The following is a 23625-nucleotide window of genomic DNA, read 5'->3' on the forward strand; positions in this document are numbered from 1 at the left end:
GCTCCCAGCTATTGACCGATTGAATACACAACAGTTCAATACGCGTTATTCAAGGCTGCTCCCTTCATCTTTGTTACCTTTTCCCACAGATGTGTACAAAACGTGACACAAGCAGTAAACAAGCATTTTTATAAAAAGAATATTGGTTGGTGAGAGAACGTGGTTTAGTGAGCTTTTAACATTGAAACAAACAATACATTTATATTGAATTTTAATGGAATTTTCTTTTTTTTTTAATCTCTGCAACTCAAGTTTAATCCTTTTCTAATTAATCATGATTAATCCAAAGCTCTACAAATAAATAAAAAAAATGTATGTGTTTGACAGCACTATTTGCTTTGAACCAGATTTTAGGCCTATCCTGACACTGCTGTTTCCACATGTGATGGAAATTAAACCAAGATCATCGTAGATCTTAAATGTCTAACTCAGGAACCCTAAACTGCTCGCATGCATTTATGAAGTGTCATGGCCCTGGTCAGCAAAGAACAGGAGCCAAATTGTGAGGTCTATTTGTTCCCTGGTCCTGCTGTCTGCTATGGTGCAATCAGTGTCATCACACTCACCTCGTCATTAGTCTAACTCGGTGCCCTGGGTATACATACCCCCCTCCCTCCCTCCCTCACAGTTTGTTCTATAGCTGTTCACAAGTGGTCTGTGTCTGTTCATTTGTTGTCTGTGGCCTTGAGTTGAAGTTCATGAGTTTTGAGAGGCCCATGGGGTTTTTAGAAAACCACGTGTTTCGAGAAAGTCCATGATGGTTGGAGAAGAGCATGCCTGTAATCAATGTTATATTTCTATGAAGTTTTGTTGTTGCTCGTCCGTGACGTTTGCCGCACTAGAAATAAATCACCTGCTGCACCTGAAGAGAGTCTCCCTAGTGCCGCATTTGGGTTCCAACCTGCTTCCTGTCTTGCCTGAACATAACACCAATTTCATAATCTCACTTCCCACAGCTGTCCTGAATCTGCTGCTCCTCCTCTTCCAGTATGTGAGCTGTCAGGACTAGAGGTTTACCATGAGGAAATGGCGAAAGAGGAGGAAGAAAAAAAGAGAGAGGCAAAGAGCAGATGAAGGAGGAGTAGGGATACCCAAAGCAATCTGTTATGAAAATGATTTGTGGAAAATAACATCTGCAGCCTCCTGTGTCCTCACAGCAAACAAACAAGTATGCTGCTGAACTTCAGTGTGGCAAAATATTTTATATAACTCATTTTTAATTTTAGGTTAGAGCTAAGGTCCCAGCTTGGACTGGTCCTGGGCAGTGTGTCATTAAGTCCCAGGCCACAGAAAAACAATAAAAAAAAAAAAAGGTGTTTTCTTTTGGAATCATCACCTCTTGACACATGTCTAGAAGCTTGTCCAAATAACGGTTTTAAAAGAGCCACCAATAGACAAAAGAACCAGATTTAGATTTTTCAAATTTAAAAAGTCACACTTCTCTATCTAAAATACACATTTGTACTGAAAGGTGAAGTTTCAAACATATTCTGTACTTTAAGGCTTTCAAAGTAACAGTGGGTTTTTACTCTAAGGTACTTCACTTTTTTTTTTTAAATCATTTTATTATTTGTTGTCAGGGACCTTGGTGATAGCCTTCATATAATATTTAACAGATTATCTTCAACACGAGTACATCCTTGATACGATCAGCAATTTTTTTATGGGACTTGTCTATTCTGAGACTGAGGAGGAGCAGTAGGAATGCAGAGCTGGCTGCTGTTTCTAAATCTAAGTCGAGATTCCAGATCATCCGTCCATCTGCGTTCAAGAACGTGACCCTGCTGATGATGAGGAGCAGGCGCCACATTGTGCTGAAAACACCATGGTGGCGTGGTGAGGCGTTCACACCTGTGGTTTAACGCGTTGGGTAAACACGAGCGGTGGAGTTTCCAGTCCAACACCTGTCTCTGTGCGTGAACAGTGTGATTGCAGAAGCACAACCAAGACTCCCTCTGTGTGTTTGTGTTTCTAAGTATTCTAAAGGTTAAACACAGCATGATTCATACCACTCTACATCGGAACTAACAGGAAGCTACAGTTTGTTTCCTCCGACCACAAGCCCACTCTAAAGGTCAGGCAGCTACTGTATCAAAGAAGTTATTTACTTAAACTGCCCGTGTATGGGTTGCAAAAAAACCCATCCAATAGTAGACCCGTTTTTGCGAATTTGGACAACTGACAACAGAAAAAATGATCGATTCAAAATAAGATGCGAAACCCATCCAGTAGTAGACCCGTTTTTTGCAAATTTGCACAACTGACAACAGGTAATGTCAAAGAAAAAAAATGATCGATTCAAAATAAGATGCCTAGTTAAACCTTTGGAAGAGTCAAAAGTTGTTCTTCTTAGTAGGGCTGTAAATCTCCCAGTCAATTTATTGGTCGATACATTCCCGATCGACCAAAACTGTGATTGGTCTTCCTCTGTTTGCAGTATTTGCAATTAGCCCAGTACTTCTCAAATAGCGGGGGGACGCGATGAGGTGCCGGGGGGGTTGTGATATGGCTTCCAATGAAATATGTCTTGAATCATAACAAGCCTCCAGTCACTAGGTGGCAGCAACTCATATGGTGGTTTGTAGAGATGAAAAAATATGCATGTTATCAGATTCTCAATAGTATTTAAATTCACGAGGGCGTGAAAACTTTTCTGTCCCCAAAGGGGGAGCATGAGTGAAAATAATTGAGAACCGCTGGATTACCCCAACCCACAGACGAGACAGATTGAATACTGCACTGGAATGCCTAGGTCTGGTAGGTTGCTGAATATTTTTTTAATTTTTAAAGTTTCATTTACAGTCAGACCCCTTTTACCATGTCAAAGATATTAACAGCGTGGCAGCATTTTATAAAAATAGATCACAGAAAAAAAGTTGAATGAAAAGTTGGCACATCAATTTCATATCGCAGTTCGACTACAAACATGGCATATCATCTAAAAACGGTACGCTAACTTGTCCGCGTCAGGTTGCGCCGTCAGTTTTGAGTATACGAACATATCAGAATTGGCATTTTTCAATCTTTAGTCTGATAATTAGATAAATTGTGTTATAACTGCAGGCGCACCCGGCCTCAGTGTTAAGCTTCCTCTATCATCCAAATGCTTTATTTTTTCAACTTATTTTGTTTCTGCATTTGTCTTGATAAGGTTTGTTTAATAAATGTTGGTGAACTTGCCTTTTGTTTTTAAGAGACTAAAAGCTGAAAAAAAGTGTGGTTTACAGGAGTAGCTGATACTGCTACGCGAGCCAAGAGTGCCATCTTGTGGCTGTCAGCGTGAAAATAACAAACATGTAAAATAATATATTTTATTATACAAGTCGCACCTGAGTATAAGTCACAAAAGTTTTTTTTAAGTGCAAAATAATTAGGTAAAAACTGATTTAATATCATGCAAATAGACGACTGTGCGCCTTATATTGGGAGAATACAATAATTATTTTGAGTGCAAAATAATTAGGTAAAAAATGATTTAATATCATGCAAATAGACGACTTGTCTTTATGTTTATTTATAATTCGGACAAGGCTACTGAGCACTGCACACTCCCCTCCCCCGGTGATAAGTCAACTCCACTTTTTATGGTCGATTATAGCCCCACTTCTTGGAGGAACTTAGTAAAGACACTTAATTTTACACCAGTGGTAAATGTCAAAAGTTGTCCCCTTGTTTAAACTCAGCTCATTGTTCCTTGACACTGATTGGCAGAGGTTGCACCAGATTGACGTGAAAAATGTGACAACATCTCAGCGCACAACCACTGACAATGAAAGAGCTTAAATATATTTATAACATGGAAACAAAGAAAACCGATGGGGAGTTCCATCTTGGATCTAAACCACCACATTTGCGCATTTCTTTTTTTAACCTGTTCGTAGATCAGCAAATTACTCTGGTCAGTTGTGTAGGCGAGCTGTGATACACCAAACACATTTTAGGATGAAAACACAAACACGGAAGAATTTCAGAATCAACAGCAAATTGCTGACAGAATGAGTGATTTCCTGGAGATTTCCTGTTATCAGTTATCAGCGAAGTATTCTGAGATTATATCTATAGCTGGTTTTAATGCCCCGTTTACAAAGACATTTTAAGTTACATTACTTAAGCCGTAGCAAGACAGAGTACATGTGTGTAAACAAAAGGGAGAACGGTGAAATAGTGAGGTTACAAGGAGCAGAGGTGGTGAAGGTGCAGGAGTTTAGGTACTTAGGATCAACTGTTCAGAGCAGAGGAGACTGTGGAAGAGAGGTGAAGAATAGAGTACAGGCAGGATGGAACAGCTGGAGAAAAGTGTCAGGAGTGATCTGTGACAGAAGAGTGTCAGATAAGAGGAAGGGAAAGGTTTACAGGACGGTGGTGAGACCAGCCATGATGTATGGTTTAGAGACGGTAAAAAATGTATGTACTGTATACACACACAAGTGCAACTGGTTCCCAAATAGGTCACAGAGAGACTTTGTGCCTGGGTTGAATAAAGTACCAGCTGCCCAGAACAGAAATGAACTCAGGTGTCATTTGTTATTAGCTTTAGCAAAAGCTTAGGCAAACATAGTGCCAGAGAGACTACACAGTGGGCAGAAACATTATCCCACATGTATGTCTTTTCCCTCATGATACTCTTTAACTAAGGTCCGGACTGATGGAGGACACCCGATTTTTGATCAACATTGTAACAACACTATACAGTATAGTATAAATATTTATTGCTGTGTAAGAAAGTACACTTTGTGTCATGGTGCCAACAGCAGCAGCATCTTCTTCTTGCACTTGCCTTTCGAACAAAGTCCGATTGATACAGTGATGAATGCACGTTAAGTTAGGCCTGGCAAGCAGCACTCGGACGTTTCTGTAAAAAGCAGACCATTGATATGCTGATCGCAGCCTGTCCTATTCCACCACTGAGTTGTCACTGCTGAGGCCCAGGAGAAAAAGAGAGGAAGCATCTTTTGCCTGTTAAGTGAAAGGGTCTTTAATTCCTTGACTCCCTTCTCCATCCTCTAAGCCTCACACCACTCTATGGAAGCCTACCATTTATGCATGCTGTTGAAATATGATTACATTTCATTGCAAGTCACGGAGTCGATGTCTTCAACCCTCTGCTCACGACACAGGAAACCAGTTAACCTAACGCTGTGGCTCAAACCAACTGCAACCAGTGAAGTTGTGATATGAGACGAAGAGGAAGAAAATATTATTTCTAGTGGATTCCCGAACACTTGTTGCCAGTTAGAAAATAGAGAGAAGTCCTCTTTGTGTGATCCTATAATTTAGTGCGACAGCGTAATTCATCCTCGTAAGTATTACTATAATTATCCTAGCATGTCAGTTTATTCTTAGAAAGAGGATGACACTGCATAGACATAGAAATGCGTTTTTACTTTGCACATACAACTTACAGCTAGTATAAAGCGGGAATAATGTATGGTTTTGATCATGGGATGATTGAAAAAAAAAATGGATTTAACTATTCAAGCGATCTATAGGTGCGAAGAGAAAGACCAAAAAATAAAACCAGAAGAGACTTTAGCTTGCTTGCCTTTGGGGACAATTGGCAGTTTAGCGCAGCACTCGTACTGTGGGACAAATAAGGACCTTAATTATTATTACTATTATTAGTGAGGTGATTGTGGTGTTGGTGGTGTTAGTGGTGGGTTTACAGACACTCAGTCAGGCTTCCTGTCTTACCACACCCAGTACTGACTATTTCCTGCCTCCCTGCTTGCTGAAAATGCCCAGCTTTGAGCCCCGGTTGGCTAAGCCAGAAACCCTGGCTCAGTCAACTCAGACAGGAAGGGGCCCGAGACCGTCACTCTTGATTCTTTCACCCCACTCACAATTCCTGCCTGACACTTACAGGTGTCCTTCAAGGAGACTCTGTGTGCCAGTACACTGTAATGGTACTGTAGTCCAAAATTGCTACCCTCACCGGGCAGAAATAAATTACTCGACAAGGCAACCATTACATAGACATAGACATCCGCTCCCATGGAGCGGTCACTCCACACTTCTTGAGGACAAGCCTGACTGGCACTAAAAAGAGGAAAGTAGTTGGAAAAGAAGCTTTTATTTCTTTATGGGAAAGTCCCAGCTCTAAAACGGAAAACTGCACGCTCTCTAAGGGGAAGAGTTACGACTAATTGACCACTTATATTCCTTTGGTCAAGTACTTAATGGAGTTATTTTATCAAATATGTCACATACTGTTACACCAAGCATATGGTGCTTCGGTATTCAAAGGTAACGCTACATACATTTAGACTTTATTTTAAAAGTGTTCTAAGGTGGCAACTGTAATTTTCAAATTGGTCGAAGTTTCACAAAATCACATTAAAAAAAAAAAAAAAAACAACAACCCTCAACTACAGTGTACAGCTTCACAGCAGCTAAAAGCCCTGTGCTACTTTTTCTGGTCAGACAGGAAAAGGTGGACAGAGTAGGTTAAAGTGTTCTTAGGCAAATGAACAAACCTCTGCTTATGAAATAACAAAATTAATTTCAAACAATTGAACAAACACTACTTCTTTGCATTCATCATCAAAATCAAACACCTGAAAACTGATAGGCTGATACATTTTTTTTTTCCTGTTACATACAAGACTAAAACTGTAACTGGGATTATGTTTGTTTTCGACTGTTTACACAGAGCATTATCCATTCTATAAAAAAAACAAGGCAGAAAGGCCCACTGGGATGATGCTGTCTCTAAAGAGCCCATTAAAACACAGGAAAATATTCAGGTTCAGGATATTTCGAGGGTGTGATCTCAGAGCGCGGAGGAGCTAGGCAGCAGTCTGGTAGCAATATTTCGAGAGTGTGATCTCAGAGCGTGGAGGAGCTAGGCAGCAGTCTGGTAGCAGGTTTATGAGCCTCTGCTAATAAGTTGGCTTTCTCCAGCGACTCACTTTCAATCACAGATAATGGTATGAAGAGGCAATAAAAAATAATCACATTGGTGTTGACACTATCCGACCCATTATTTTATCACGTCTACAAACTGAAGACAGAGGGACATCACAGAACGTAAACTCAGTGTAGTGTGGAAAAACTATGGAGTGATTAAAAACAAATGAATTTGTTTGACAAGAGTAAACCGTCCACACTCTAAGTGTATGGTTTTATAGCTGCAAAGTTGTAGCATTAACCATGGTAATTAAAGTCACGATTAATCTTGATTAATTATCCATAGTTCCCTTCACAAAAAAAGGCAAACCACGTCAAACTAAATCCATCAATTTCTATATTTTTGCCACCGTGGGGTATTTATGTGTACAACATATGTTAAGCGTTAGTTAATCTTTAAACAAAATATGGTAGGAATTACTGGGTTGCAACAGTGGGGTGGTAATTAGCGATGTTGCATCACAATAGGAATGTTTACTGTTTTTTTTTTTTTTTTTTACACACACACACGAAGGCAGATGGCCTCCATCAATTTGACCAATCAGCGGCATTCTGGTTGAATCAAGTTTTGTGCTAATACTTACTTACCTACTATACTCTTCTTTTTTTTATTTATTTATTTATTTTAAATCAACCGCAAAATGTACGTCCTTATCTGTGCCTGGAATCTGATCAACACAGAAAGCAAGTCTTTCAAGACATAAAAATAAATAATTAAAATCAGGCATCTCTAAATCGGGTTTAACGGTCCCTTTTAAGCCCATTCCCTTTCTTTGGAACATAAACATTTACACAAACAGTGTGGGAAAGTCGGTTTTCTTAGCTGGGAAACTCGCATCTATCTGGACCTTGTTTTCATACCACTGTGCTTTTTACTACACGCCAAAACATCTCCACAGAGGAGGAGGAGCACTCAGGCATGGAGGGAGGCCACCAGGAGTCCTCTTACATCCACACGTCTGATCAGTTCTTCAGCAATATCACAAGATTCTCTAGAAATATGATTCTAGGGGAGAAAAAAAAACAAAAATCTCTGCAGAACAATTTCCGTCACTACACCTACGCCATGTCTGTGCTTGCATGCCCAGACTGATTTATGAGGGCTGTTGAGATCTATTTCAAAGACCAGACAGAGATTTTGCTGTTTTATTCTAAGAGAACAAACTGAGTGCACCTGGTGCCTTTTTGCATTAGCCTTGTGGGCTACAGCGTGTATTTCCTCCTCACACTCTTCGGAGTAGCTACCGGCTAAAGGATTGACTGAAAAAACGGGGGCTCTGGGTGTTCTTTCATCACACACCCACCCTCCCCCACACCTTTACAAGGACTAAAACTACACCCATACATCAATTTTGGCAGTGAAAGAACAGTCTTGTTGCTTTAGCTGATGTGCACCTGCTCTAACACTCTCGGGACACTCAACCCATCCTTCAAATCACTCGGAGAACAAAAGGGTAAAAAAGGATTAAATATATAATACCTGGCAAATGACAGCAAATATAATATTTTATGACCTTTATTTCATCCCTGGTTACTCTTAAAGACAATAATCCTATTGGCCATACGACACCACACTGTGCCTTCGGGCAACCGCCCGCTAATATCAATACAACCTGTAGTTGACATTCATTGCATACTGAGGTACGTTGAACTCTTTTTACGTTGGCCTGCAGCTGCAGACTGAACCATAAGAAACACAGAAAGTCGAGGCCAGTTAAGGAGAACATTTCAGGCGTGATCATGTCCTGGAACCTAAAATAGCCCTGACTAAATCTGCAAAACCTCGTTCAATAATTCCCAGTCTGGATGAGAGATGGTCTTGGATTGCAGCTGCTTTATTATGGTAATGACTCCATCATTTTGTGCCAGATACATAGTAAAATAATATCCATCAACACTGCAAGAATTTTATTTCATTTAAATTAAATTAAAAAATATCATGGGCTACTTTTGCAAACATGCAACTGTCCAACTACGCGACATATACTTTGGTCTTAAAACAAGAACAGGCAACAACATAGCTCTGCATAAAAAACAGCTATAGAACAACTACTTGTTCATCACAAATGTTGTCACATACCTGGTGCAAAGCTCAGAAGCTTACAGAATCCACTCAAATGCTCAACAAAACATTATTTATGTCATCATAATTAACAATTAAAGAACAAAAACACACACAAAAAAAAACATAAAAATCATGCATTTAAATCCTATTCTATCAATCAAAAATCATGTCTGTAGCTGAATGAAAGAAACACTTAACTATTATTGACGCAATGAAGAAAATTTAAGCAGTGACAAAGGGTTTAGAAATCCCGTTCAAGCTTTTTCCACCACATACCGCCTTAAAAATATTTGTCTCTCAGAGTATGACAAAAATGACTTACATTTTTAAAAAAAACAAACAAACAAGGAGACTTAAGACTTAAGCCTAACAACCTTTACAACTAAAACACGTGTCTAATCTAAGGGAATACTATCTATCTATCTATCAACTGTATCTTCAGCAAAGCCTGTAATTTCTCATCCCTTCATACCAGTGTTGCCACCAAATGAACACTATTTAAACAGTCCGTCAAGGATCCACAATTTGGAAACCACAAAAATAAAGGCCGCAAAAACTGTCTACTTAGACGTTCACGCTTACTTCTTTTTTTATTATTATTATTATTATTATTATTATTTATTTATTGCCAAAAGACAAACCAAACTTCCCGGAGTCACGGTGAGCTTTCAGCATGTCTGTGCTTGCAGAGAGCAGAACTTGCATGCAAACGCACAAACAGCCACGGCGAGTGTGCGAGTGTGTTTGCGCGCAACAGGACTTCTCGAACACCACCCCCCCACCTCCGAAAACATGCAAACGATGCATTCTTGGCTTTTTATTATTCATTTTCCAAGACAAATGAGTAAATTAAGTCGTCTGTTCTTGACTTACAATCTTGCTGAGATCCATGTTGTTCCTCGCAGCCGCGCTGAGCGTGGATCCTCGCAGCCGGAGAGCAGTTGAACCAACCGCTCGCTTGATCCAGACGCGGAGTAATTAGTAACGGGAAAGCGACCGAGGCAACAAATGCGGAGAAGGGAGGGTGGAATAGGCCATTAGCTCAACATGTGTCCCGATTTGGTATTAAAATGCTGCCCCTGTCCTCACTGGCTTCCTTCCTTCCTTCCTTCCTTTTTTCCCTCGTCGCCCCTTCTCCTTTTCTCCGCGGCTCCTACGTGCTCCCCGATCGGCGAGGACTTCCAGCACGCGAGCAGCGGAGACAGTAAAGGGGGGGACGAAGAGGCAGGACTAACGCTGGTAAAAGCCGCTCATTTCGCCGCTGTTGCCGCTGCTTCTCACTCAAACTGCCCTTTCGCTTCACTGCATGGGCAGCAGCACATGCGACAGCTGACATAAAAAATCCGGAGAACACCTTTATTTTGCAAATAACCCGCTCTCTCCACAGACAATAGTAGTATGGAGCCTGTGGAGTGGGACGGCCCCAAACCCGGAGGTTGCAAATATGGGGTGCAGGGACCACCAGGGGCCTTAAGGAGGAGGGAGCTGTGGGTGGATGAGGGTAAGGATTGGTTGAGGTCCAATAAAGTGCACATTAGGATGAATTGTTGGTCCCGGTGTAAACCAGTGCGGGTACTAACATGCCCCAGTTCAAACCATCATCTTTCTGTTGTTTATGTGTGAATCATTGATTTTAAATGTAACAGGATGCAACTGTTTGACTGCAAGAGTGAGTCAGCAAAAGTAGTCCAAATATGCTCCTCTGTTCACAGCAGAAGTTACTACATATAGGTTATGAAAACCTAAGAGGATGGTGATGCGGAGGTGGAGTGGTTTGTGCTCTTGCCTTACAGCAAGAAGGTCACTGGTTTGATAGTTCGATTCCTTCCATTTCTGACTGATTTGCATGTTCTGTGTGTGTGCGCGTGTTTATGTACAATGGAATCAATTGTGCTCGGACAATGACGTTGCATTGACTCTCACTCATTTCTGCAAACTACCTATATATCTTATTTATTAGATTATATTTATAATTTATTCCTAACAATAATCAGATAACACCGAACGTGACCTAAATTCCATGCACATCTTCATCTTCAGTTTACAAATGGCAGCAGCGAGCAAGAGAGGTAAAAGAGAGTGGCAGGGAGAGTAGGATTACTCTAGGGCAACTTTAGGTAGCTGATGCCCCCATCTGGTTGCTGTGAGAGTGTCAAGCAATGTTTAGTCAACTGGACTGTACAGCGAGGGATGTGCCTTGATGAAACTATAAGGACAAATTTGGTACAGAGCAATTATTTCTCGTTTCACTCGGTTGTTCAACCTTGCATTGATGTAGGTGATTTCATATGTTGAGCCTGGATAAAGCAATAACAAGCCATGAGGATTGATCCTGGGCAAGTTCGAATCCCGGTTAGGACGGTTGGTACCTTCCAGTGGACTCACCACCCGCAGGAAGGTTTAGGGGGGTTGGTACGGTGCAGTGTGATTTGGGTGGCGACTGCTGCTTCTGCGACCCGGTAACGGATAAGCGGATGAAAATGGATGGATGGATGGATGTTATCTACTGTCCTTACAACCACAGAAGGGCAAGTAAGTGCGTAACATGGTTAGGTACAAGGTCTGTCATGGTAAACTGCAGACCTTACGTTTTGCTTAAACGTCTTGACTGATGTGATTTGTTATGATGTAACCTGGACAAGTGAATTAACAGACACCACAATTATCCCACAGTGTAATTGTACAACTAGACTTCATAAATGACAAAATGTTATAATTATACCTCATTTTGTATCTGTTGTTGTGCAATGAAAATAATTGCCATTCTTTAATATTTATCGCAACCGCTTAGCTTCAAAAATGTCATTAATATGTAAGAACCTAAAAATAAATTGATCAACTTTTTTTTTATTAGTCAAATTGTTTTTGAGCATTTTTTTCTTTCATTAAAGCAAGACTGGCATTTTTTTCCCCCCCTTAAGCTTTTTATAGCCTCTAATCAATGAAAAGGCTTTTGTGATTTGCTCCTCAATACGTACACTATAAATTTGAGAAATGCGGTTGAGTGAAACAACAAATCATGTAGGGATTAAAATACTCGTTTTTCAACATCAACTAAATTTGGATTATTATTCTAAAATAGGACTTTGTTCATTTTAGTGCTTCCAAAAATGCCACAGGCTTAATCAAAAACACTCATCTAAAGCATTAATAAATGTCTTATTGTACCCATATAAGAGTGTGAATTAATTTAGACTGTTTAGGCTGTGAGGGGGGATACTATCAATCCGCCATAAATCAATATTTACATATAAATAATTTAACTATTTAAACTGTTTTTCTATATATAAACGATGTATACATTTATATAAGTGGAACTGCTTTAGTATATATATGTATGGCTTTAGTATACATATTTCTAATTTAATCCAATAATGGAGATAAAGGTGCAATAATAACACCACACACAGCAGCAATAATTATCTACTTCTAATAGTCCCAAGACCACAGCAAAAATTATTCAGACATATGAAGAGACAACTAACGTCCCCGTGTAGGTACTACCACAGTCCTTTTAAGGACTCTAACTCCCATAATTCCACTGCTTTCCCTGTGTAGGTACTACCACAGTCCTTTTAAGGACTCTAACTCCCATACTCCAACCTCACAGAACTGGAGAGGATGCTAGGAAGAATGGCAGAGGATCCCCATGAAGTGCGGACTTTCTACGACCCTTGAAATACGAGCAGACGTTCACTACAGAAAGGCTGGCATTTGGGCACGTTAGTTTAATCTGTAGTATTGTTAAGTGCTATTTTAGACTTAAGGACAGTTTAAGTGCGCACATTGAAAACACAGAGTGTTTATTGAATTGTGTTGTCCGAAATCTGTGCTGCTTTTCTGTCAAGATGAGGTGCTGAGTGTACATTGAGAAATAAAATTCGCGAGGCTGTTGCACGCGCTGTCATCTTTTCTAACCTCCTGACTCGGTGTCATACTCTCGTACACCGTCAGTATTTCAGTGTTAACTTGTAGCCATACCCACTGTATATCTCAGAACAGTTCTGTAATGAATGAGGATGAATAACTTTCTCATCAATACTCACGCATTCACTCTATCTAATCTTTTATCAGGTCCTTTCCCTGTCTTCTGTGGCTGTGATGCCAGAGCTGTGGCATTAACTCGGTGTTTCGTGAGCCAGCTTCAAGAAACGGACCCCAGTACTGTGAAGGAGGTGGTAGATACCCAGGCTTTGTTTTCATGAAAAGGCTTAACACAACCTAAACCCCACAGTTAGAGTTAAACAGTAGTGCGACAGTGGTTATCAACTTGCTTAGCCAGGTCCGGTTCTCAGCTTTGCGCTCTGTGTTTGATGTCATTTTATTCAACTTTCGGGCAAAATGGAGCTATCCAAGGTAACATATTTTAAAGTTTCAGGAATATATATATAAAAAACATGTAACTGCAAAAAACAATGCTGTTGCCACAGGACATGGTGAGTCTGCAGGTCACAAACAAATGAAACAATATATACAAAAAATCAAACAATATATACATCAAACAATGAAAACAAACCGTCACAGGTTTAATCATATATATATGTATATATATATACACATATATGTATATATATATATACATATATATGTGTGTATATGTATGTATATATATGTATATGTATGTATATATATGTATATGTATGTATATATATGTATATGTATGTATATATATGTATATATGTGTGTGTGTATATATATATATATATATATATATACACACACACATATATACATATATATACATACATATACATATATATACATATATATACATACATATACACACATATATATGTATATATATATATACATATATATGTGTGTATATGTATGTATATATATGTATATGTATGTATATATATGTATATATGTGTGTGTGTATATATATATATATATATATATATATAAAACCAACAAATTATTTTTTAAAACCGGTAAAGACACACACGTTAGCTCTGCTTACAAGGCAGGCATTCTGTCAGTGACCAAGCATCAGCTGACTGAGTGAGGCCAGGCCCCAAAATCAATATGCTACTCATTACACCATCAGTGCTGCACATTATACCTCCAGGCCGTTGAGCATAAATAATCTTTCTCCAGACAATGATAGCTCTTTTCCAACAAGTCTCTTCACATCCTGGTACGGCGTGGGCCCTTCACCGAGAGCGGCCCCACAGAGCACACTTTTTCACACAAGACAGTCTCACACTCTCCCTGCCTGGCATTCAATGTAGCCACTCCAAACGTCTTACACTTGTTTATAGATTAAAAATATGTGTGATTAGGGACATTGGCATTTAACTACACACTGTTGTGGAAAATAGTCCATAAGTGCCATCAAACAATGAAAACAAGTTTGAAATTATGTATTACCAAAGCCTCCGTTGGGGCTGCCAGAAACACGTTGGTGCACTTTGTTCCACTTACCAAACCGTCACTCATGTCCAGCTTTATTATTCTATGGCCAGTTAGTACAACAAGGCCACAAATTCTCCCTGCTGCTTCTGCTGCCTCAGTGCTTTTAATGGCCGCACTTTAATTCCTGCACGCTCGTCTCTCTCTCTCTTACTGTGTGCTTTAAGTATAGTGCGGAAATCCCTCCGTAACTCCAAAGAAGACTCCAGGCAATAACAAGGGAGAATAAGGAAGTAAAACCAAAAAGACACAGAAGAGACAGAAGTTCAGCGGTAAAGGAGGATCTAAGAAAACAAGAGTTGACTTTTGGACTTCTGAAGTCCTGAGTCAAGGTCCATGGCTGTGCACCCAAAATGAATTCCACAGCTGCCGGGGCTTAACACAGAACAGCAAAACAGGTGGCAAGGCTGGATTAGACAATTCACGTTTTTGTCTCCGCGATGATGCTCATGGGAATTTTTTCAGTCAATATATTTTTAAATAATCCGTGTGTGCTTAATGCAACTTGTTTTTTTTTTTAGCTATATTTTTATGGTGAGCTTGTTGTAATATATATCATGTATTGTCACCAGCCCTGCAGCTTTTCTCCTTAACATTCAACAACAGTTATAATTCAATTCCTTAAAGCAGGGGTGTGAACATCAGGAACATAGAACCCACAAAAACCGCCAAAACCGCTCCACTAGGTGGTTCAATCTGGCCCACTTAATAAACTTTATCCATCCATCCATCCATCCATTTTCATCCGCTTATCCGTTACCGGGTCGCAGGGACAGCAGTCGCCACCCAAATCACATTGCACCGTACCAACCCCCCAAACCTTCCTGCGGGTGGTGAGTCCACTGGAAGGTATTAACCGCCCTAACCGGGATTCGAACTTGTCCAGGAGGTGAACCCTGGGGTTCCACACCAATGACAGAGACATTGCCTCTGGGCCAGAGCCACTTAATAAACTTTAAAATTAATAAAGTTAAAAAAATACACAAACACTTCATATTCATGGTTGTTTTTAAAAAAGTATATTTCATTTAAAAATTATAGGTAAGGTAGGTATTTATAGGTATTTATAGGTAATTATGTTATGATTGTAGTGGTCCGGCCCACTTGACATCTAATTAGGTTGTATGTGGACCTCGGACCAGAATTTGTTTGACACCCCTGATTTAAAGCATCAGCAAAACACTTAATAAACTTTAAAATTAATAAAATTAAAAAAATACACAAAAACTTCATATTCATGGTTGTTTTTTAAAAAAGTATATTTCATTTAAAAATTATAGGTAAGGTAGGTATTTATAGGTATTTATAGGTAATTATGTTATGATTGTAGTGGTCCGGCCCACTTGACATCTAATTAGGTTGTATGTGGACCTCGGACCAGAATTTGTTTGACACCCCTGATTTAAAGCATCAGTAAAACTATTTAATACTTAATTGTACTCTATAGAAAGAAAAGCAAAGAAAAATGAAATTTACCACACTTGCATAGTAGACTTTGAAGTACACTGGCCAGCATATATTACTATACATGAGTATGTATGAGAGGATAAAATGCATTAGAGGACCCCACTGAACTCTAAATTAAAGAGTCTGCAATACATTACGAGGCTTAACATGCCATTAGGAGCAAGCTGTGTGTGCTGTGCGGCTTCTCTGGTTCAATCTTTTTATAAACCCGTGTGGACGTTCTGTCAAAGCAAAGTTTGAACACACCCTAGTTGTTTACACAACTCTACATAGAGATAGACAAGCACTTCTCAGAATGAGTGTTTAGCTCAAATAGACCTTTAAAGTCACGGTAGCTTCCACTACTGTTTGCACTGTGGACAATAACAAACAATGTATGTAGAATAGCATACGGTGGGTTTTCTTTTAACTTATTTTTTTCAAATAACTTCAACTGAATTTAAAACTCAGGAAACATTTGATTCAGACTAAGAGGACTACAGACCGTCTTGTCATGCCTTATTATAATGTCTATTTTCCTTTCAGTAGAATCATAATTTACAAAATGGACCCATTAACAAAGATCTGTAACTAGTAATGAGAACATGAAATACTCAGAAGAATGTTTATTGACTTTATAATCACATTTTTCATCGACTCCCGTTGGTGCAACTCCAACATTTTTAAAGGGTTTTCTTCATGCAACCATTTCTTCATGATGGTCCACAAGACTTGTCAAGAAAGAATTACGAGAACTACATATATTTTTAACTCCAGAATCAAAATAAATATAAACAACACAGAATTCATACAAGATTTACTGGAAATAGGATAAACATTTTAGTTTCTCAGGCTGACTACTGGAAAGTTCTATTGGTCTTTTTTAAGGCCATTACCTAAAATAAATGGCTACTCATACAACGTAAATTTTATATTTTGAGTTTTTATGATGGTATTTTCTGTTGAGACGATGAAAAGTCAGCAGACCAGTTGATTTCAGCAGCTTCACAGAACCACAGATGAGTTCATCTCTTAATGATCCCGGTTAGCTAAACAGCTGATTCACTGAATCAGGTACTGTCAACCGCAACGAAAGGATCCCACTGTCCAAACAAAAAGCTAAAACAATTTAGAAGCATGTGCTTCATATATTTTGAACCTTTACAAACAATATTCAATGATGTAAAGAGAGTTCTCAGAAAACCTTGTTGGAAAGCTTTACAGGTGCACTTCCCAAGATTCAAATTGCAGTACTGTCTATCTGATTTCATTATTGAGAAATTTATTATATAGCGTATATAAACTCAATTGCACCCCAATGAAAGGAAGAAAAAAAACTTTTTTTTTTGGAATTTCCTTTTAGTTTGTCTTGTTTATGAAGGCAGTCATACGGGATCTCCAGATTTTTTTTTTTGCATTACTTTCTGTTTTAGTGAAGACTAATGGATCTTGTATGTTGTCCCCAGAAATAATAATAACAGATTTTATGCTACAAAATGGAACTCTGCCACTAGGGTTAGGGTTAAGAAAACAGCTGGGCTTCAGATGTAAGAAAATAAAATTAATCTTTGATTAAATTGTTTTTACACTCCTCAATGTTATTGACAGGGGCTGTTTTGCATTGAAATGCCTGTCCTTGCCTGCCGAGACTAGCCACGGGAAGAATCTACAATCTACATACACGTCATGTGCTGCGGTGTTGGTAGAGAGAGCATTTTAACCTGACAATTCCCAGCAATTTCAGTGACCTAGTGACATATACAGACGCGTGCATGTCTCTCCACACCTCCTAATCCTTGGTGCCAATGTCCCGGATGGAAAAGGCAAACAGGGAGGGGGGTTGTAGTGTTGATGGTGAATGGGGTTATGGTATTGACTACACTGTCCAATATAGCAGCCGCTGAACGCGGGAGAAGCATGTTGCAGCACAGCCATGGCAGTTTGACTGCCTTTATTCATCTGACCTACTTTCTCTCCACTTCCCTCCCCTGTGCACAGTTTGGGGAGAGAAAAGAGAGGATGTGAGGGGAGACCACCAGGCAGGAAGCAGAGGCCCGCATAGCCTAGCAGCAGCCAACATACATATGTTGACCGGGCGACCGCGTATAAGTTGCTGCACCTAAACAAGTGTATTCATAATTCATTAGTATCCATTCAATCAAACACACACACACACACACACAACACTGTATTCACTGTCTCATTCAGTACGAAGGGAATGACTGTTGTCCTTAAAAAGTTTTCATTCATGGTGACTGCATTTGTTGGCCATATGGTCAGTTTGAAGAATAAAGCAAAAAAAAAAAAAACAAAAAAAAAAAACAAGATAAGTTCAATGTGTTGTTGTTGTGCAGTATTCAATAAAAATGGCAAAAGCAGCAGCAGAGGTCGGCTATGTACAGACATAACATTCCTAAACCCCATGAGAGCTAATAATTAACAGAAAGATCTGATTTTGTTTTCTTAAACTTGCTCTCCATTGAACTGGACTTTACATTTTTGCAGTTGTATTAACCTGGAAAAAAAACCTGATTACACGGCGCCGAAGTAAACGTGTGTTCTTGCATTTTTAAAAGGCTAAAATGTCATATGTTCTGTACAACATGAAACCTTCTTTTGGTAAAACAGGTAAATGACTGCCCTTGCACACAGCTGGCTAATCGTATCTTACAGAGCAACCGAAACAAACACACATCCTAGTGCTTAATTAAAAATGGTTTACAGCTTGTGTAAAAATATTTTTTTTAGAAGAAAAAAAAAAACAACTACAAAACTATGCGGGTGACCACAAGCTCATTTCAACCACGCTTTATGACGAGAAGAAAAAAACAACAACTACAAAACTATGAGGGTGACCACAAACAGCATTACTGCAAGCTCATTTCAACCACGCTTTATGACCTTAAATGTTGCAGTAAGAACACCCGTTAACTAAACATACAACACAAAAATGGCACTTCTTCATCACTGGTCCTACAAAAGCCTAACAAAAACCACAGGCACTGACAGACCACCATATTAACCAGGGGTTTATCCTGATAAAACAACAACAACAGAGTTATCTCAATTCAACAGACCGCTGACATACATCTTATCAGCTCTTTGTTGTGCATTTGACTCGTAGTCTAATGCAGTCGTAGTGACACTAAAATAACAATTCACAGATATGAACCAAACAATAACTAGCACAAAGCATCAAAGCTGGGGAAAAAAAAAATATTGTAGCGGTAATAATACATGCAGGGATAGTGTTCTTTTGTCAGAGGATTACTTTGAGTGTGACCAGTGTGAGTGCTGGCAGAGCAGCAGACAGTTCACAATCTGGAAGCAAACAGTATGACATTACAATCATCCTCCCACAGATTACACAGCCTAGACCTTTTTCCCAAGCTTTCATGGGAATCACGTTATTAAGACACTAATCACTCAAAATCCACACTCCTTCTGCGACACATACCTGTCCTCTTTCAAAGTTTTCCTTCTCCAGCTCCAGACTGTTGCCCCCCCCAGTCCGTCGGATCACTTTGGGGATAGCGTTGGGGACTTGCTGCATGGAGCTTTTTACTCGGTCCATTGTCGTCTGTGGCAAAACAAATCCACACAGCTAGACCAGTGGCGAAGGAGAATTTACTTTCGGCCAATGAACTGGATGTAATAACATAACAAGAAAACAGTGAAATAACTACGAGGGAAGCAGCCCATGCTGGGCGGCTGGACTCGGCGCCCCGTTTACTGAATAATTTGGTGTTTTCCGTCCAACACCCAGACACTGACAGCGGCAGGCTGTGGCGCACAACTAGCAAAGTCGAACGAGGTTATCAAACTATTTCACTTCCGCTTTCAGAATAAAACGTCCGTATTACGCTGCTCTTAGAGCCCATACCGAAAAAAAATCATATAACATACCAGCCTGCGGCTTTCAGAATAAAACGTAATCGTCTTTGTGATGAAAAATAGTGTGACTGTCATTTTATGCGAAAATCATTTCCCCTTAATTATTATATTGTACAGGCTTCTAAATGATTACCTGGTATGGAATTTTTAAAAGAACTACCACATCCGCAAAATAAATATTCACCAAATATGTCTATAACAATTCAACAAATGATCTGTATGTTTGTATGTACTGTTTTATTACACGTACTATTACATTAATAAATAAGCACACAAGTGATGATTTCATAAGCAAACTGTTTTGAACCATTATTTCTGCACAAGATAAAGAATGCCCAGACCATAATCTGCATGACTCAAGGCCGTCCTCTGCTGTTCACAAAAAGGTATCCCTTTGATCATTATGTACATTTGAGATAAATGCATCGTCATCGTAAGATGCATATTTAGCTCCTCGGTTATCGGAATAATTAATTGACAAGTTGATGTATTTACACTGGATATAGAGTGCATCATTCCAAGGACATTTTATCCTGTCGCCTCTCTGTGCTGAAGACCTGAGCTCAGGAATGCTTAAGGAAATTATTGTTGCTACAGTCCACAGTTGCTGAATGCTTAAGGAGAATTATTGTTGCTACAGTCCACAGTTGCATTTGAAAAACTTACTTTGGGTCATGTCATGTAAAAAGGAAGATATACACTCATTGGTCTCTTGTTCTCTGAGCGTATGGTTATCTAAACCTAAATATCAAATGCAAAGATGTCTTAGCGGACATAATTTTGTGAATCAATAGGTGCATGTTTGGTATAGGTTATTTACATGGAAATTGTGTGTTGGATTTGAATTATGCAAAGACAAACAAAAGCATACAAATTGGCTGTGTAAATACATATAATGTGTGATTGTATGATGATGTGATGATTAGAAGGGATGTGTACATGTGTAAAGGAACGAATTTGCTTTGTTATGTTCTCATTAAAAGATCAAAGGATTAAAATGTTAATAAGGGTGACAGCTTATTACAGGAAAATGTGTAATGTGTCGAGACCTCAAAAGAACTTACATTTAAATCATAGTATAACTTTCCCCTTTCACCAACAACAACTATCTTTGGTTTTAATTAGAAGAAATACATAAAACAAATGAACAGTTCCAACTGTGTCCACCCCCATACTGTACAATGTGAAGACACTAGAGGGTGGGAAAAGAAGATTAAGAAGTCTCGCGAGATTGACATTGATACGAAGCACTGGGGCTTGGTCTTGAAGTTTTCACAGACAGTCGTCTGTACATGAATCATAACAGCATCAAAATGTCAGGACGATCGGGCCGTGCTGAAACCCGAAGCCGGGCTAAAGACGACATCAAAAAGGTCCTAGCTGCAATCGAGAAAGTGCGCAAATGGTAGGTTTGTTTGTGTGGGCAATATGGAGGGAAATGTGTTAGTACACGGTGGGCTATTATCCGCTGCGTCGCTCAACAAACTTCAGTCGGAAAAGTTAATGACGGACGCAGCAGTTGGCCAATCAAAGTCGGCGCTTTAGTGAGGAGGCGGGCCTTGACGAGTTTCTTTTTGTTCCGCCGAGAGCTGTCAATATGGCTACAGCTTCACATGCTATCTACGCTCTGTGAGCAGTGGACCGTGGAAATATGGTGATTTTTAGATACCTGGGTGGGAGCTTTGAGTGTGAGTAACGGGAATGATAAGACCGTGAACACGGAGCACATGAGCCTGGTCTGTCATGTAACACGTTAATGCCATTAAAGCGGTGTTAAGACTAAACTGAGCCCCTCTGAGTTAAACTCGTTATTTTTACAGGGAGAAGAAATGGGTGACAGTCGGAGACACGTCTCTGCGCATATTCAAGTGGGTGCCAGTAACAGAAACAAAGCAGGTGATGATATGCATTAATGAAAAATATTTAACAATAAATGAAAAAACAAACGTCCTTCGTGGTTCTTGTCATGGGTTTTGATCGTCTCCTCTCAGATATATCGAACCAAATCTACAGGTGGAGATGTTAGGGGACTAAAAGATGTGGTTTTGGAAAACGCAAATTCTTTGCTGGATTTCACTGGTGAGTTTTGTGACTACATATATTTGAATGATAGTCCCAATCCAATCAAGCCTTAGCTAGTATTTCAACACCATCAAATAATTTTAAGTCACATATGTACAGAAAAACATAATTTATAATTCCTGTGTTCCCCTCTTTAGATGAAAACAGCAATCAGAGCTTTTTGTCAGATGTCTATCAGCCTAAGATGGATAACAGCAGCAGCAACTCAAGCTCACAGCAGGTCAGCCCTCCACACACCTCCATTCTGCGAGCTGAAGACTCACAACCGCCCATGTTGGGCCAAGAGATTGTAGATGGTAAACATTTTTAGCAGTAATGACCTGCATAAAAAGAATTAATTGGTTTTGCTGCATTAATGGAATACAACTGTCCCATCTCTTTTTGTTTTTTGTTTGGGAAATTTAGAGCCTATTCATACAGGACAGGATGGAGCTGATGAGCCACCTACTCTCATTAAGGAGGACCTACTTTCATCAGGATCTGTCAGAAGAAGCAACCTTGACTCACAGGTTAACATTTTAGTCTTTTAGGAAAAATAACATCATATCCTATTGTTCACGTAGGTGATTTAACTGCAGAAAGCTTCTAATGTTTGAATATCTGAGTAATTTGTTGTCTCTCAACAGGAAGAGCTGGATGAATCAGGGGCCCCTCCTTTGAAGAAGATTTGCACAGGGGAGAATTCTGTTTTGAGATAGCTAATTTATTAGTCTTTTATTTTTCAATATGTATGCACAAAATATCTTTGTGCATGTACCTTTCATACCTGCCATTGGTTGATTGCATTCTAGCTTTTATGCTTTTAAGCCAGTCAAAGGTTCTTCTTTAACTGTTTATGCAAATGTTGCTTATTTTATTTCTTTGTACAATTTCTGTAGAGTCCTTTGAGTCATTTTAATGGTTTTGAAAATTCTGTTTGTTTTCAATAGATTATCTGAAAGAAATTACTACCAATCATTGTTTTGCTGATTACAACAGGCAATGTGTTGATTTTTAAACAAACTGATGTATTACTGTTGCTGCAGCTAATCATTACTTCTGCATGTTCCAATGTGCTATTGGTTTTTGAGACCTACATGGCATTTTATTTAAAAAAAAATCTTTACGTGCTAAGGTTAATATAGACCCATGCTTAGATATGTCAGTGTGTGTGTAGTGTTTAAATTAATGTCCTCTCTGAAAGATTGGATTTTGGCTTATTGTGCAAGGCTTAAGTCTTTAAAAATATATTTATTTTAATTTGCCCATGTTTATAAATTAAGGTATTTTGTAAGTCATAATAAAAGCTACTTTTCATTTAGTTCATGGATGGTTAACTTGTGGCCTCTCACATTTTTAAAACCTAAAAAGGGATTGATTACAACTGATAATTGTTTTTTTTTTAACTATGCAAAATAGCCATCACTTAGAAATACATCTTTCAACAATACCTAAAAATGTTTTAATTGCTTATACATGTCAGTATACAATGCCTTAAGAGGTAGCACTGCCTTCCTTTAGATGGACACCCCAACCAGTGCTATATTTATCATCATGACCAGCTATTGTGACACACAGCTGCTGTGATAATTATGTTCGACATATCTTAATAAAGCTTGTTATTTGGGGAAATGTTTTGAGAGTTAAGATCTAACGGTATACATTACTTATAGGGCGTCACAAACTGTCTCGCTGGAGCACAACCTTCCGCCTCATCTGATGTCCATGGCAGTTCCAATGTGGCTTCATTGATAGGTCACTATCTACCTATGTCAGGGATAAAGGAGCAACTTCTAAGGTTTATATATATATATATATATATATACATATATATATAT

The 23625-nt window shown here is 39.1% G+C and overlaps 2 protein-coding genes across 2 annotated transcripts in view; one reads left to right on the plus strand and one right to left on the minus strand.

Annotated features, from left to right (window-relative positions):
• Nucleotides 1-19670, minus strand: part of hip1 (huntingtin interacting protein 1) — a 48831-nt gene extending 29161 nt beyond the window's left edge. Inside the window, 1 exon segment of the mRNA XM_025054938.1 lies at nt 19290-19670. Within this exon segment, the coding sequence (XP_024910706.1) occupies nt 19290-19406 (117 nt within the window). The 5' untranslated portion in view covers nt 19407-19670.
• Nucleotides 19671-20843: 1173 nt separating this feature from the next.
• Nucleotides 20844-23108, plus strand: bcl7bb (BAF chromatin remodeling complex subunit BCL7B b). The gene is made up of 6 exons (XM_008309838.3): nt 20844-21131; nt 21547-21622; nt 21718-21805; nt 21946-22104; nt 22214-22317; nt 22435-23108. The coding sequence occupies exons 1-6, from the start codon at nt 21019-21021 to the stop codon at nt 22504-22506; spliced, it is 612 nt and encodes a 203-aa protein (XP_008308060.1). The 5' UTR covers nt 20844-21018; the 3' UTR covers nt 22507-23108.
• Nucleotides 23109-23625: the final 517 nt, after the last annotated feature.

The sequence above is a fragment of the Cynoglossus semilaevis genome, chromosome 4 (genome assembly GCF_000523025.1).
Source record: "Cynoglossus semilaevis isolate Cse_v1.0 chromosome 4, Cse_v1.0, whole genome shotgun sequence".
Taxonomy (NCBI): Eukaryota; Metazoa; Chordata; class Actinopteri; order Pleuronectiformes; family Cynoglossidae; genus Cynoglossus; species Cynoglossus semilaevis.